The sequence below is a fragment of the Ambystoma mexicanum genome, chromosome 4q, assembly GCF_040938575.1.
Source record: "Ambystoma mexicanum isolate Mex_15411 chromosome 4q, UKY_AmexF1_1, whole genome shotgun sequence".
NCBI classification, from domain to species: Eukaryota; Metazoa; Chordata; class Amphibia; order Caudata; family Ambystomatidae; genus Ambystoma; species Ambystoma mexicanum.
The window spans coordinates 595,765,100-595,782,516 of NC_090928.1; the positions used below are offsets into that span (position 1 = coordinate 595,765,100).

The 17,417-nt window shown below is 46.0% G+C and overlaps 1 protein-coding gene across 2 annotated transcripts in view; it reads left to right on the top strand.

The window, feature by feature from the left end:
• Positions 1-254: 254 nt before the first annotated feature.
• DNAAF10 (dynein axonemal assembly factor 10) overlaps positions 255-17,417 on the top strand; it is a 437,693-nt gene continuing 420,530 nt past the window's right edge. Inside the window, exon 1 of one of the 2 annotated variants that reach the window (XM_069608145.1) lies at positions 255-553. In XM_069608145.1, coding sequence (XP_069464246.1) covers positions 368-553 — 186 coding nt within the window. In that variant the 5' untranslated portion in view covers positions 255-367. The remainder of the gene's footprint in view (positions 554-17,417) is intronic. The other variant, XM_069608146.1, reaches the window with a different exon arrangement.

The window sequence follows — 17,417 nt, forward strand, 5'->3', positions numbered from 1 at the left end:
GCATGCAAAGCATTTTCTGACCACGAGCATTTTCCGACTTTACACCGGCAGTCTCAGCCTTCCTGCTTCCAAAATCCCGTTCAGCACTCACCGAAAATGCCCCGGAACCGCTTCATTGCTCCGGAAAAATCACAATGGTGACGTGGGAAATCACGTGAAGAAGAGTGGGCGGGCCGTTGCTATGGTCCGTTTCTCAGATGGGAACTAGTCGCTCCAGTACTAAAATCGAACTCTCTCGGATACACTGACATTCAAGGGAGTAGTCCTTCTTTGTTGTTTATAGGTGGGGGCGTAAACCGTTGCAATGTTTTGTTGTCAAGGGAAGTGGCTTGCAGAGTAGTGGAGTTCTGCAACCAAAGACGGCACCATGTGCAGTCCTCTAGAGAAGCCCCAGATAATTTGCCACGTTCAGAAATCCGTTAACTACACTGTTTTTGACTGCAAGTGGCTGCCGCGCAGCGCACGCTTCGTCTGCCTGGGAAATTATCCGCGTGGCACTGGAGTCCTACAGATTTATGAGATCGAGCACGGGGAACTGCGGCTGCTCAGTGAGGTCAGAATACGGGATAAGGGGTGGGGGGACGGGGAATAGGCTGAGCAGGCAATTTGACTGTCATCCTGGGGTCCAGAACACGAAACAGTTTTCTGTCGGTGATCCTATTGATTCGATTCGTGGTCAATGATGGAACTCGAAGGATCCTGTCTCTACATTGCACGAATCTGGATCTTCCCCAAGGCCAAATATGGCCTCGGCCGAAAGCCTACCCCCACGCGAGTTCCAGAGGGTACTAGTCAGCATTTGTGGTCGAGTTTGACAAGGTTCCTGTGCCTGCCATTGCCATGATGCCTGGGTCGATGGACCCAGCCGCCAGTTTTTGGGGGCGCGCCAAGAATGATTAACACGAGTACTTAGCTCCCCTTAGGACGGTTTACAAAATTAACTTTTTCTTGAAGTACTACATTTATCCATGCTACGTCTTTAGTATGTGTTGATTTAAGCACCAGGCTTGTGGGAAGATTCTGAGAGGACGATGGAGGAGGGTCATCGATACTATCTAGCCAACCTCTATCAAGCTGAGCAGGAAGGCAAACTTAAGGAACTATGCAGTGGTGTTATAGTACATTTAGCCGCATGCAGAGGAGCACACAAATCAAGCTAGACATTCAAACTGGCAAAGGATGTCCAACCATAGACAGACAGCCTCTTGCCCCACATCCCCTGGCTGAAATGTGGATTGCGACAAGGCAGCTTAAACCACATATCCGCACGGATGCACAAACTGCCACTTTGCCTGGTAAACTCAAACCAGAGCCGGGGAAAGGGCTCCCCATGTATAGCATTTCTTGACATAAGCGGGCCAAAAGACAGGGCGAAAACGTGTGGCACGGCATTTTGAGTAGGTGGTACTTGTGTGGCAATGCATAAAAGTCCATGCGTTAAAAACGAAAAAAGGTAGACCAATATCCGCAGCCACCAGCCCGCTTTGCAAACATCAACACATGTAACGAGTTGCAAAAAAAAAAGCGATACAGAGTACCCCATGCAGCACTCGCTGTAAACTGTTGTATGCTATAGTAAAACAACAAAGTAATCCGAAAAAGGGGCAGGGCTCTTCTACTATGGTAGTCATATGGGGTGACAAGTGCCCCGCCCCCACTCCCCAAAAGAGATGAGTGAAGCAAGGAAAGCAAAGCAAAATGGCTTTGCCTCTGAAGGCGCCCATTCCCTGACACAATTCCAAAACCGCGAATAGTGGCCACAACCCGCTAGGGAATGAGACCAGGAGATAGATTGCAAGTGGAACAAAGTTTTAAATAAGATAAACTGTACACGCAGAGAACTCTGCTGCCCAGAGAGTGCTCTGTCAAACATTACAAGGGCAGCACGTTCTAAGATAGAAAAACGTCATTGATGATGCCACGTTACAAGTACACAATTCTACAATACAATTGGGTTGACTCATTAGTACATTATAGATTTTTAGGCGATGACCATGTTGGATTGGCTGTTGCTTGGGTGTCACTCCCGCAGCACGTGGGTCAGGTGGGCTCATCTCTGTGGGGTGAAGGTCGTGTTAGTAAAATGATACACTCCTTGCTGGCTTATCTACAACAACAGGATCTGAGAGCGTGAGACAAATGACAATCCTAAAAGTGTGGCAGGAATGAGGGTGCTTCTCACAGTTCCCCAACAAGTTATAGGTACGCATTCTACCCTCTGCACCCCGGTACCCATAAACCCTGTGTCCCCGACCCAGGTGTCCATCTTGGGGGGGGGGGTTTGATCTACCTGATGCCTCATGATACAAATAGGCATGTTAGTTTTAAGAAGAATATATTGGTATATGGGATTAGGGCTATGGCGGGTGTTCTCCGCTGGTCCCTGTGGGGGGTCAGATGTGTATCTGTATCAAAGAGCAGAGGGGCCTGGATGGCTGGACTTCCGTGCGAACAGAGTTTGTGCAGAGCTGGCAGGAGGCAGTGGGGTGGGGGTCTGGGCTGGTGGTGTGAGGTGCAGGGCAGAGGGAGAGACAGGATTTTAGAGATCATTTTCGGGCCTTGTAGAAAATGGTGCCTGGTGTGTTACGAAGATGGAGTCTTTGAGCTTCAATAAGGTGGGGTTACATGATTCTTTTGTTAGTAATGAGAGGGTAATAATGCAGATTACGCGTAGACGGGAAGGGGGATGTCTCCCACCCCCTCTCCAGCATAGGCGGGATCCAACCATGCGGGAATGGTGAGAGGGGCGGAAGAAGACTACCTCTTCCCTCAACATTCCCCCTTTTCGTTACTCCTAAAGTAACAAATACCCTCCCCCAGTATGTCTGCGTTCTTCTGCCCTTTTTACTGCCTTATCCCAGGCGGGGGTACCTTTTATTGGCATCCATGCACGGCACACACTTCTTAAACTCTCTCCCCGCCATGCATATTCTTCAGGAGTACATGTCGTATAAATACAACCCCGTCCTGGTCAACCCACACACACCTCCTTATACGTGTCTAGATCTTGGGATTGTTGGAAGGTGATATGCCATAAATTATCCACTACATCCCCTGTGTTGTATATGGCCACCATGCAATATTTGGGTTCATCATTCTCACCAGTTTGTACTTGCTCTTCCCTAGTATCATGAGGCATCTTCCCATTTCTATTTTGGTTGCCTATAGTCACCATGAACATCGCACTACTAGGAATCGCCTCGGCACAGCATCGTACTCCGAACTGGCGCACACAGAAGATCAGCAGAAGGAAAACTATGATGGGGACCAGTAACTTCATTGCTTTCCCGAGCCATGATGACCCAGTCGAACGCTGCGCTGAACCAGTCACTGAATTGAAAACCACCTTCTTTTTTCATCCATACTCCGAGTTCATGCACAGCTGATATTACATGTGAAAGTGTCTCATTTTTAGCGTCTGAAGAAGGCACGAATGTGCAACATGCACTCACCATTTTTCGGCAAACACCTCCCTTCGTTGCTGTGAGGAGGTCTAGGACATAACTGTTTTGCATTGTCATCAGTCTCGGCGCTCTTAGTTCTACATTGATGACATTGAACCCTTCCTCAGTGTTGTTGGCCAATTGGATCAGCTCCCATCAAATTATTTGAAGCCACTTGGCATTTGCTCGTGCTTGGATGCTGGGGATCAGTGATGCAAAGAATGTCTCTGCTGAGTTGAAGAGTTTGTATTGATCAGGAATCTGTGCCAAGAGGTCAGAAGAGTCTTTAGAGAGGTCGTTGGATGCTCTCTTTCTGCGTGACACTTGATGCTGTAGCTTGACTTCCGATAGTATGTCATAAATGGGGGGGGTTCTTGAGTCGCAATCTTGGGTGCCGGTTGCAGTTGGTTGGGCACCCCTTGCCCCTTGATGTGCTTCTCCGGAATCACCAGCAGTGCTGAGTGTGGCATTTCCAAAGCACAGTAGCCCCTCAATGAGGACAGGCGGTGCAAGTATGCCTGTTTGCCACACACCCGGTAAGGGGCCATTAAGGCTGCAGTTCCTTTTCGCATGTCGGGGATGACAAGGGTTCTGTTGCAGCGTGAGTTTGAACCCATGGGTACTCTTCCGACCCTGTGAAAGCAAAGTTTGTATTTTTCCTCATGCTGGATCTTTATTGGTTTCTCGAGAGCAGTGACCTATGTTAGCTTTGCGATGTGCTGGGACCCTATCTGAAAGCATGTATCTTCCATCCATTGCAGTCTTTCGTCCGATAGCACACGCAGCACTTCGGCTTTGCACCTTACCGTTGCATCTTGCCATTTATTTTCAGCAAACATTGTCCCTTTTATTGCTAAGAACAGCTCTTTGAAGCATATTGCGCCTTCATGTTTCTTCTTGCATATCTTCTCATCAGGAGGAAGCAATTGTAGTTTTACTGTGTGTGCCTGGAAGGTGCTCCTGATTCTACATCGTGCGAGATGAATGAGACATTGGGCTTCCACTAGGGGAGATTCCTCTGGCACCAAAACCTTGGTATTAGTGAACACATATAACAGCTACCGTTTGTGGCCTGTCTCCCTGCGGCGCTCATGTCAGAGTACCACTTGTTAGACTGGTCTGGATGATGAAGAGCCTCTTCCTTATCAATTTGTATTGCTTTATTTTCCTCTTTCGTCTGTATTAATTTCTACCACCAGTAGATGGCCCTTTGTACTGTTGGCTATCAACATTCAACGTTCTGTATGTAGTAAAAGCATGTAGGCGATAAATAGGGAAAAGACCTGCATTTAATTTTACATTGGTATCACTGCCAAGCTGCCAGTATTGAGCACTTGGGGGGGCATCTGATGTGTCAGTAAGAGGCATAAAGTATACACATTTTTAACATATGAGGCAGGGTATCTGGTTGTCTGCGAGTGAGTTTGTGGCATTGTAAACATTGGTTGAATAGGTGAATAATCATAATCTACATTTCTTTTTCACTGTCATTCATTACAAGTAGCCCATGCTCTGGTGACACCATTGTGCGATTTTTGGGTAATGTAGTAAGGTTTAAAGAGGTATTGTGGTTCCATATTAGTTTCCCCCTCCCCCTCTTCTTTTATGTCACCAACAATAAAATAAATACTCCCGTACATTCCTAAACACAACAGTATTATAGAAAATACAATGGCTGTAAAATAAAGGCCACAATCATACGAATATGCCCTAGTGGTGCTTATGCCAGTCCTACTGCTATCTGAGTTCTAATAGTAGTTAGTGGCCTTATCGCTGCCATTGTAGCACCTACAGCGTGGGATAGAATGGGCTAAACACACTTTCAGTTGAGTAAGCGATACAAGCAGTAAGAGTAAATGTACAAGTTCATGGAAACATTATATATGAGAGAGAGAGAGAGAGAGAGAGAGGATTCATTACTTTTCACTTACTATGTACATTATACATACATATATACACATTTCTCTTAATCTCCATACTCCTGTTGTCTAGCTGTTACTATACTGTCTTACCCAGTACTTAATGGATTGCTACTTCACGTCCGTCCGGTTGTACTGTTTCGGTCGTACACTGTCATGGGCTTTTCTAACACCTGACGGGTGGATCCAATACTTCAGGCCCTTCACCTTTACTGCTGAAGGTGTACTATATATTACCTCATAAGAGCCATGAAATCTTGGAGAATTCCACCTTCTTACAAAGCAGCGAACGTATACTAGTTCCCCAGGCATTAGAGGTTGTGTTGGGCTGTCTGCTGAGGCAGTCGGAGTATCTGTTTGTTTCCCTGGTAAATGGTGGGGTTGTTTGTTTTGCATTTTTTCATACAGCCCTTGTGAGCTACGTAAGGTACTCCTTGAATTCCTCTCTCAACAATGTGGCCGTTCTCTGAGCATTAGACAATATTCTTACTGGGGACAGTGGCGTTTGTATGAGTTTTCCAGTTACTATTTTGTGAGGGGACAAATGGTGGTCCTTACTAGGCTGTGTGCGCAGTTGGATTAAGGCCAGTGGGAGGCAATAGACCCAGTTCCTTTTTGAGAGTGTGGCAAAGTTTAGACTACCTGCTTTTGAGGAGGTAGTTGATTTTGTTTTCGACCACCCCATTCGCTTGCAGGTGGTAAATTGAACACATTTTATGTTTTATTCCCAGTAATGCAGTTACTTCTTTGAAAAGGTCATTTACAAAATGTGTCCCATTGTCAGAGCGTATGACATCGCATATGCCCCACCGTGGGAACACTTCCCTCACTAAGAATTTTGCTACACACTTCACATCTGGGTTGGCGCAGGGCCGGCCTACACCCAGCGTTAAAAGGGACAAACCCCTATTATCAGATACCTTGCCCCAACGCACCTTTCTCCCATGTCCGCGTATTCCATGTGCAGTTCACGAAAAGGTCCAACGGGCGGGGCAGTGTTCCTCGCAACATTCTTAGTGTCATTCCTGAATTCAATGTTTGGCATGTGACACATTCATTAGTGAATTTAGTGAGGTATTCCTGGAGGTTTGGGACAAACCAATCCTCCTGGATGTCTTCAGCTATATGCTGTTTTGAGACTTGGGTGGCAAAGTGCGACTGTTGGAATGCTATTTGCAATAATTCTACTGGCAACACTATCTTTCCCGTTATGTCCTGTCTCCATAGGAGGTCTGTGGGTGACTGTGTGCATCCCGTTTCGTCCAGAGTCTAACTGTGGTGCTTTCTTTTGGTGGTCTATTCTCTGCTACTGGGAGTGCATTATATCAGTTGTTTTGAGCTCTTCTACTTTACCTTTAAACACACATTCTGTTGTGATTTCCTTCTGAAAACACGCTGGTTGTTGTGCAGCAGCGTCTGCCGCTGCGTTCCCTGGTGATATTTTGTCACTGGTGTTGGTGTGGGCTTGGCATTTTACGAGTGCGACCACTGATGGCTCTGCAAGTGCTTTTATGCAATTATTCAGCATGTTGTACAGGGGACCCATCCACCCTCCTGAACCCTCTTCTTCTGCATCTAGATAGTCCCGCATTTACCGTGGTGGTTACATATGCTAAATCGGAATATATTGTTGCTGCAGACCCTTTTGCTGCATGGAGCTCTTCAATTAATGCTACTAATTCTGCTGCTTGGGCTGAATAGTGCATGGGCAGTCATTTCTGTATCAGTATTTCGTATTCTCCTTCCTCCAACCTTACTACTGCCGCCCCAACATGTGTTTTTGTTTCACCGGTTTCCGGGCAAATGGATGCTGATCCATCTATAAAGTACACCTCTCCCTCGCTCAATGCATTTTTACTCGCTTTGGGAAGGTCATCTTCTTCTCCCTCATAAGTTGCACAATCGTGGTTCTGTTTATCTTCTACTGTGCATGACTCTGTGAGAAATGTAGCTGGGTTCACCGTTTTGCAATGAATCACATGGATGTTTGGGCTTGAGATGATAATTTCATAGGCTGTAGCCCTCTGTGTCGTGAGCGTGGATTTGGACCATTCAAGTATGGCAAACAGGGAGTGTTCGACAAACAATGTGACGGAGTATCCCTTCACAATTGTGGCACTTTTTTCAATGGCAAAGGCTGCAGCTGCAAGAGCTTGTTCGCAAGCGAAATGGCCTTGCATTCAGTCGAGGGTACCTCTATAGTATGGTAGTGGTTTGTGGCCCAATAATGTTTTTTGTGTCAGTACTGCAGTCATCAGTCTCACATTTGTATGTCAGAACAGGAAAAATTCCCGATCATAATCGGGTGTGGCTAGGCTGTGCATATTAGTGTTGTGAAAGCATTATGCATTTCATGTGTCTGTTATTGCTGTGTTCTTTCTGTGCTTCTTTTAGTCCTTGTAATAGTGGTCGGGTGTAGGCAGCATAATCTAAAATCCATGCCATGCAATAGTTACATATGCCAAGAAACTTTTGCATGTCTTTTAAGTGTGGGGTCTGGCTGCTGCTCGCACTGTTGCTGCTCTGTCGGGTAATATTCTCTTGCCATCTTTCGAGATCAATTGGCCCAGATACAACACTTCAGCTAGACAGTATTGAAGTTTTTTTTTTTAAATGTCTTTTATTGATTTTATGCAAACAAAACAACAAAAACCAAACAAGCAGCATAATCATAACAGTTCCAGTACACATCAAGTTGTCTTAATCACTGCTCCCACTCCCCCTCCCTCCCCCCATGTGCCTATTTGTCACTCTCATTCAATGATTGGCACTTGTGGCCGGGTTTCTTTCTCTTTGGAGTCTGTTGGATCTGATATTACTCCAAACAATTCTGCTATTAGCATTTTCCAAGCCAACAGGGTGCCCGCCTCCCCTTCATCAGCCTGGCTACTCGCTTCTTGCCATGCCACTATTTCAGCCTCCGCCCATTTCTGCAAGTCCTTCCACCAAACATCCACCTTGGGTTTGTGGCATTTCTTCCACCCCATGGCGATCCTACGTTTCGCCAGCACATACGCCAGATTTCTCAGTTTCTCAATATGCCTGAATTTCTGTGGCCTAGGAAACCCGCCCAGCAAGCAGGCCCAGGCCGTGTCTGTGACAAGAGTAACCCCTTTATCAGCCAGTTTCTGCGCCACTTCTCCCCAAAAACAGCTAATGATCGGGCATGGCCAAAACATGTGTCATGTCAGCGTTCTCCAGACAGTATTGAAGTTTGTTCTCAACCACCTTGTACCCCTTGTGAGCCAGTAATGTGAGTAAGTTAACAGTCTTTCCTGCATATTTATTCCCCCTCGCTACACATTAGGATGTCATCAACGTATTGAATGATGGTGCTCTGAACAGCAATATTGCTGAGATCTTCATGCAATATTCTGTTGAAAATACTTGGGCTTTCGCAGTACCACTTTGGTAATCAGCAATGTTCATACCTTTCCCCCCTAGAGTGAAAGCTGTTAGGTATTGGGACTCTTGATCAAGTGGTACTGAGAAGAATGCATTTTTCAGGTCTCCACTGTGAAATGCGTGGCCTGCTTTGGAATGCTGCACAGAATGGATGCTGGGTTTGGAACAAGAGGCAACTCTTTTTGGACAATGTCATTAAGTGGGCGAAGGTCTTGCAACATATGCGACGACCTCCCCTTTCGCTTTTTTAATCAGATAAATCGCAGTATTGCACGTGGAGTTTGAGGGGACAATGATGCCTTGTTGTAGGAGTGCGCGGATTGTATCTTTTATGCCCAATGCAGCATCTCTTGATAGGGGGTACTATCTGACCCCGGGCAATACTGCCCCCGTTTAAGCTTTATTTTTATTGGGGTTACTTCTTTCAATAACCCTACATCATGGGGGTTTGTAGGCCGCACATTTGGTGGCACTAGCTGTAAGTTCTCATCACAAAAAGATGGCGGTGCACTGACAATGGCCATGAGGGGGTTTGTTACTTGTCTGTTTTGTATCCTGTGACGAGGCATGCATATCCCCATTATTATTTCCCGGTCAGTGTCATTGTCGGTGAACAACTCTTCATCAGTCAATTTGCACAGTTGTATGTTTGGGTCAGTACACAGTACTGTCCGCCACTCACAACCTTGCATGTCCAGGCCAATCGCCACAATAAGTTTTGATGAAACCTGTACCCCTTGTAGATCCAGAGACAGAATGGTGTCAGTCAATATCTCGGGGTAGCTACTGGGCGGAAAACAAAATCAGAGGGCACTCCCCATTCCTTACGTGTGATCTCTGGCACCCCTCTTGCTAACACTTGTATGCCATTAAAAAATGTCTGCATTTGTTGGTACCCCTCGGATGGCTGTTTCGTTTGCTATCGTTTCTATGAGTAGCATTGCTCGTATGGAACACATGCCTGGGGTGAAGCATATTATCCCCATGTCTGTAAATTCGATGGTCATATTAAGTTTACTTAGTAAATCTTGTCCCAGTAAATTTTACAGTTGAGTTCTCATGATAGAGTAGGGTTGCTCGGAATGTTTTTACTCCAATTGTAACATCTAACTCTTCTGTGTAAGGAACCGTGGCCACAGCCCCAGAGAATCTTTGCGTCTTGAGTTTTTTGCCAGATATCGGGAAATCACCTTCTCATAGACATTATTTCTCCACTCCCCCCCACCCCCGAGTCCACCATAAAGATGAACTGTTTCCTATCTCTGCCCCCACCAGTGGTTCCTCGTCTGGATGTAGGGTTGTGGATAGGACTGGAAACGCAAGTGCTCTCTGTGGGCTGTCCTAATCTAGGTGGGTGTTCGTTCCTGGGCAGGAGAAAACATTTTCACTCAGTACACACATACTGATAAGGCGCTGGTGCGCCATTAGCTGTAGTGGCGAATGGATTTGCATGTGTGTTTGCCATTTGTTTTTGACAAGTTGGACATGTCTGTAAACAATGCGGGGGGTGTCTTAGTGTATTGTACCCTGGTATGGGCCTGCTCTCAGGCTGTCCATCTGGTTCATAGGGGCTGATAGGGAGTCCATATGGGCTTCCTGGGTGTGGGTGCCCATACTGCTGTACCTCTGGGTATTCTGGTAATTGGCCACAGGTGAGATACAACATTCCCTTGCAAAGTGTCCCCACCTTCCCCACAACCAACATAGTCTGGGTCCCCACCTTAGTCCTTGTCCTCCGTATCCATATCCTCCCCCTCCTCCTCGCTGCCCTTGATACCCACCTCTTCTTCTTGCTATTCTTCCCTTCCATTGGGGTCCCATGTACCGTTCCACTACACCCCATTGCTCCTGCCCATTGTCTGCCCATGCAGCTGCCATCCTAGCCTGTAGCACTAGTGGCCCCTCCCCTTCTTCTCCTTCCTGTTCCAAGGGCGGCACTGCAGTTACTGCTGCAACCTTCACTAACTTACTCTGCACAAGCTTTGCTTCGTCCGCTAATCTCCTCTGAGCTATTTCTTTTTCCCTTTCTTTGATACTCCTACAGTGGTGTACTATGCTGCTTTGTATTTCTGGCCACCCCGTGGCGTCTATCCCAGCTATTCTATCAAGGGCCTTCTGTACCTCCCTTGGGAGACCTCGCTTAATGATAAAATGAAATAGGGAGGTGGACTGGTCCCTGGCTGTGCCCGTCTTCGCCCGCCACAGCTCCTGCACCCGAAGAATGAATTGCGCAGCATCTTCATCTCCCACGGTGCATTGCATTACAGAGTGCATATCTGGGGTGTCAGCGAAGGTCCTCCGCAGTACATCCCACACTTGTGCCCTTACATTGTTAATGGATGCCCCGTCATACATGTCATTTCCCATGGTCACCCCGGAAACTCTGCCTTCACCCACAGTGCGCCTGCTTGGTCTCTGTTGGGTAGTCACTGACATCATTGTCAGTGGAATGTTTAACTTAGAATGTGCATACTTATGGAGAGAATGGTAAGAAGAGTGAGAGTGATCTTCCGGACGTTGTTGTGCTCCGGGGGCTTTCGAATAAAGCTAAGTTATAAAGCTTTTATTTGTAGCAGCTTTACTACAATTGGCGACAAGGTTAGCTTTTAACCTAAGCAAGGCCCCGGAGCTCCCTCCACGACCGCAGAGGGAAAAAGCCTCACCCAATGTTACAGGCCGGCAGCGGGCCTGTGTTTACAGATGGATACCAGGCTGCAACGGAAGATTTGGGTTCGCTGCCAATGAAAAGGAACCTTGCGCGATCCCTATGAAACATTATCGTGTGTTCCAGCAGCACAAGAGGTAGGAAAAAAGTGATCTCTTTGGAAGCGCTTAGCGATAAAGGCGCATCATATGAACGGCAACTCCACATCTTTGAGGAAAGGACCTTGGGACGTAAAGTTACGTGCAGCCATTTTGGGGAAATGTGTTGATGTTGCTATAGCAACCATACTACGATAATGGCAGAAGCCGTAACAATATCACAGAAGAATATGCGTCTAACGCTGTGCATAATTCTTACATGAAGTCGCATTCTGGTTACTCTAGTAGCCAATCCACAGTCACATCCACGTTCGTGCACATAAACTGTTACGCGACGCATGTCGAGCAAAGAAAACTCTGCGGAATGACTGATGTTAAAGGGGTAGCCATGAGATAAGTAAAGCAAAGGCCACATGTGGCGCAATATTGTCGGATTAATCAGCAGCGAACAGAACAGTGAGAGGTGGGATAAATCTGAGGATTTTAATACCAGAGCACCAGACAATTAAATCACCTGTGCAACCCATACCACCCAGTCTGCAAGTAAGGACATTACACACACCATGGATCAAACGAAAAGAAAAAAATAAATCTTCTCCTCTTCTTTTGTTCTTGAATGTATAATAAAGAAAGAATATAAAATAAGACAAAAAAAGGAAAGCAAGCCTATATCACGTCATGCAGCACGTTACACCTACAATGCAATTTCTTCCGTGTCCTGCGAACCCCACGTGCCCTTGGGAGCAATGGATTGATGGCTTCCAGGTGTATTTGAGGGCTATTGGTGGGAACAAATTCAATGATGACCTCAAAGAAGCTACACTTCTTAACTGTGTTGGGGCAGAAGCTCTAAGAATGTTCAGGTCACTCCCTGAGTTGGATGATATAGAAGGTTGCTCTGGTGATGGTATCCTCAAATTTGAGGTTGCGTTGGGGAAATTGGCCAAACATTTTGGCAACAAGACTAATGTTGTACTAGAAAGGTACACATTCTTTTCTAGGAAACAATTAAAGACGGAATCAATTGACACCTATATGGCATCTCTGAGAGGATTCATGTCAACGTGTAATTTTACCGGCGTGGGTGATGAATATTTAAGAGACCAACTAGTCTTGAATGTAGCTGATCCACGCATACAGCAGAGATTATGGCAGACTAAGAACCCGTCATTGGAACAGGCTATGGAGATAGCAAGGAGCATGGAATTGGGTGACAGTTGCATGAAAGAGAGGTTTGTCCAGGTGGAAAGTAAAGAAGTCAAAACCATTCAAGATGAGCCTAATGAAGAATTGGAGGAATCCTTGGTAGCAATGGTGAGAAGAATGTCAACCAATAGTGCCAGAGCCGGTTTTAGAAGAGGTAGGGTTTCTGGATATGGCAATCGAGGTTATGGACGCTGCCAAAAATGTGGCTGGTATAAACAAAACAACAGTGATAGAGTGCCCTGCAGCAGCCGTTGAATGCTACAGATGTGGTCATGTAGGACATTTTGCAAAGGTCTGTAGGAATGTGCGTGGCAAAGTGGGCAGATTTAACAGACAAACGTTCAACAGAATGCCCGCAGGAGCTGTAAGGAGTATTGAAGAGAATCAAGGAGGTGGTGGTATGCTCACTATCAACCAAGGAAATGCACATGTACAGATACTCACAGTTTCATCACTGCGGCAAAATAAGGGGCGATGGGTTGACATGCAAAAACATGGCATATCCTTGCCCATCATGGTGGATACTGGATCCCCATATACCATGGTAGATGTTAAAACCTGACTGGAGAATTGTCTGGCAAAATGCAGCATATACAGGATGCTTGTGTGAGGGCGACAGGATATGGAATGACCCCCATAGATATTATTGGATGCACATGGGTGAAGCTTAAGTTCCGTGATAGAGAGACATACTGCAAACTCTATGTAGCGAGACATGGCTCATCTGTAGTAGGGTGGGAAGAACAAGCTGTTCTTCGAGTAAGAATTCACCCAGGTGAAGAAATTCCCATACTGAGTGTTTTTAAAGACAACAGTGATACCAAAGCTGCGCTGGCGAAACAATTCCCCAGAGTATTCACCGAGAAGATTGGACTTTTGGAGGGTTTTCAGCATAGAATTGTTCTAAAGAAAGGTGCTGTACCTGTAGCACACAGAGTTCGAGGTGTTCGGTTGGTAAGAAAGAAGCACTGAGGAAAGAGCTTGTACGCTTATGTGAACAAGACATTAAAGAACCCATAGAATGCTCTGAGTGGCTTGCCCCAATAGCGCTAGTAAGGAAACCTGACAATTCTATAAGGATGTGTGTAGATCTAAAGGACCTCAATAAGAACATTTGGGTTGACGGGCATCCCCTTCCGAACATAAGTGAACTGTGGACAACCATGAAACCAATTAAGTTTTTCAGTACCTTAGATTTGTCCTCGGTTTATCATCAATTGCCTGAGGGGGGAGAGGGCCAGAGTGAAATGTCTGAGAATTCTCTGCATTTCCAGCCAATTTCAGAGACATTTCCCTGTGTCCACTCACCGAAACACGTCGCCAACAACACATGGCCTACCTTCCCGCGTCCCGATGAAAACGGTATCTCACATGTGTGGGTGCACCTAACGGGGGCGCAAAAGGAAAAGGGTAACCCACTGGTAACCCCAAGCCTTTCGCCACTGCCCATTTTGTTCATGTGGGCAACCTACAGATTTGGCCCTAGGTTGTCAAAGCCAGCAAGGGGAACCCCATGCATTTTCCGAAAAGAGGACACCCGTGGGAATCCACAGAGGTCTGACTTGTGCAAATCGGCCCAGAATCTACTACCCAGAACCCCCGGCAAATTCCAAATCTGGGGGTAAAAAACACAATTTCCAGACATTTCACTCTGTTCAACCACGGAAACACGCTGCCAACAACAGATTTCATACCTTCCCGCGTTGCCACAGGTGTCCCAACGAAAACGGTACCTCACATGTGTGGGTTCACCAATCTAGCTGCAAAGGGAAAAGGCTAACCCACTGATAACCACAAAAGGGTTTTGGGACATAACCTACAGATATGGGCCTCGGGTGTCCAAGCCACCAAGGAAAACAGGGAACCCCATGCATTTCTGAAAAGAGGGCACCAGTAGGAATCCACAGAGGTCCAACATGCGCAAAGCGGACCAGAATGTTTTACCCAGAACCCCCGACAAAGTGAAAAATGTGGGTTTTTTCGGCACATTTCGGACTTTGCCGGGGCTTCTGGGTACTAAATTCTGGGGCGATTTGCGCAAATCATAACTCTGCGGATTCCCACAGGTGTCCTCTTTTCGGAAATGCATGGGGTTCCCTGTTTTCCTTGGTGGCTTGGACACCCGAGGCCCATATCTGTATGGTGTGCCGGTCGACAGAGAGTCTGAAATTCCGGTCTGAAAACAGACTTGGGGTTACTTGTGTTTTAGGCTTTCCCCTTGGCGCCCAGGTAGGTGCACCCACACATGTGAGGTACCGTTTTCATCGGGACACCTGTGGGAACGCGGGACGGTAGGCCATGTGTTGTGTTTGTGTGGTTTTCATAACATTTTGATCCATTTGCTGGTGCCCTTTGTCACACAACCCTTTAATTTCCCAAATAAGACCTACATTTAGTCGCTGCTTTAGGCACCATAAACTTGTGTAACCTGCACAAGTCACCTACCCTTGAAAAGGTCTTCCTGTGCTCTTTCAAAAAATGTATGCTTGCCGTTCCTCACCACATTGGTTTTCCCGATTTACACATGCTAAGTGCGTCTGTTCAGGCCGTGAGCGTAAAACTCCTGTGTACCATGGCTCAGTGTTTGGCTTTGGCATTGCTTGTTTTGTAAAACACTACAAAAAATGTGTGCTCTCCTAACTGCAAGAGTCGGGGGGAATGTAGCGGAGCATTGCTTTTCTCAAAATTCATAGAAGCCATTGCCGTACCAAGCCAACCATGTCCAACACATACCTTTTTTTCTGTCATTTTCCCGCTTTTCCCCCAATCTATGGCAGTTTCCCATACCTAGTTGTTGCCTGACCTATGAAAATCACCCCTTCCTAAACTTGGAATTTTGTCTACTTTTCAGAAATATATGCCTTTCTGTCCTCCAAATCGGCTTTCCTACCCTTTTCTTCCATTCCGTCCATGCATGTCCAATTGGCAAAAATGGCCAAAATCGCCTACCTCTCACAAAACGGTTGATAACCACATCAAAATATTTTTTTTTACATTTCCACTCAACCTGTTCTTGAAAGCCAGGAAATTGGGGAATTCAGCACAGCAAACCATTCGTTCCTAGCTCTTACAAGGAAAAATACACAGGCTACTTTGTACATCATTTTATTGGCATTTTTTTGAAAAAACCCAAAATGTTCCCCCTTTTTGGTTATTTTCTCTCACCCCACTACAGCAACCTAGGATTCCGCCTACATGTGGGAAAAAAGGAGCCAAATTTGGCCGAGATATCTCATGTAACAAAAAAGTTACAAGCCATTGAATGGCCACATACCGAAATCACCAAAAAACGGCCCTGGCACTGGGGAGAAATACCCATGGCACTTAAAGGGTTAAGGAACGTAAGAGAAAAGCAAGTCAAATACAAAGAATATTATAACTCCAGGAACGGAGTGAAGGAAATGACAATCAAAGAAGGAGACTGGGTGTGCATTAGAGAACCAAAGAAAACATTCAAGGGTGAATCCAAGTTCAGATCGCCGCAAAGGGTGAAGAGTTGTCATGGCAAGTCAGTGGTTTTGAGCATGGGAGAAGATGGTCTTGTGGTGATCTGGTGAGAATTGAGAGAGACTTCAATATACCAAGCACGAGTAAGGACAAGAATAACAATATAAGAACACCTAATGAGGTGTATGATGACATTTTCATGGATATGGGTTCTACTATGGATAGTGATCCGTGAGTGGCAGGACTACCTGATCAGGAGATCAAGGAGTTTAACAGTAGTCCCGGTAACACTAAAGGTGGAACCCCAAATGAGGGACTATCGAGGAGGAACCGGAAAATCATTCGTAACTTCAATAATGACTATGTTTATTACTAGCTTTTGGATCTACCTCGTGTATCCTTTTTACTTACTCAACATTCTATTGTGGTATTGGGTTTATCTTCTGCTTAAGAATTTTATGCATATTTACTTTCTCTTTCTCTCTTCTTTTGTTCTCCTTTCTCTTTCCTTCTCCCCTTTCTTCCACTTTCCTATTGTTGTGTTACATAGGAAGGGAGATGTTGGGTAGTCACTGACATCATTGTCAGTGGAATGTTTAACTTGGAATGTACATACGTATGGAGAGAATGGTAAGAAGAGTGAGAGTGATCTTCCGGACATTGTTGTGCTCCGGGAGCTCTCGAATAAAGTTATAAAGCTTTATTTGTAGCAGCTTTACTACAGTCTCCACTGCAGATATTAAAAGGCTTTTAATGTCTCCAATTGCTAATGGAAATCCCTCTGTATTCTTTTAAAATGCATGTATCCTTTTCCCCGCACCTGCTGAAAGCAATGGAAGTGCTTTGACGAGATTGTTCTTAGCCATCAGTGCCCAGGGCACATAATGGGGTCGTCCTGCTCCCTTGTGGATGAGGGGCATCTGTAATTTTGATCTCAACTTCCCCTTACGTACCTTCACTCCTTTCTTCTTTGCCAGTGCTATTCCTCCTAACCTGTTTCAGAGCCCTCCCTCCCAGCCTTCTTCTACTGCTGTTACTTGTGGGGTGGCCCACTGAATCTGCCGCACCCCTCCGACTGCTGCTTCGTCGGTCTCATCAAAATCACTCCAACATTCTTCCTCTCATTCGGAAGCAACTGTATCATATCCCACGCTTTCCACTTCACCTTCCCGTTCTACCCGTACTGGGGTGCTGTCTATTCTAAAAAGGAAATCCCCGGATTTGCATAAGTATC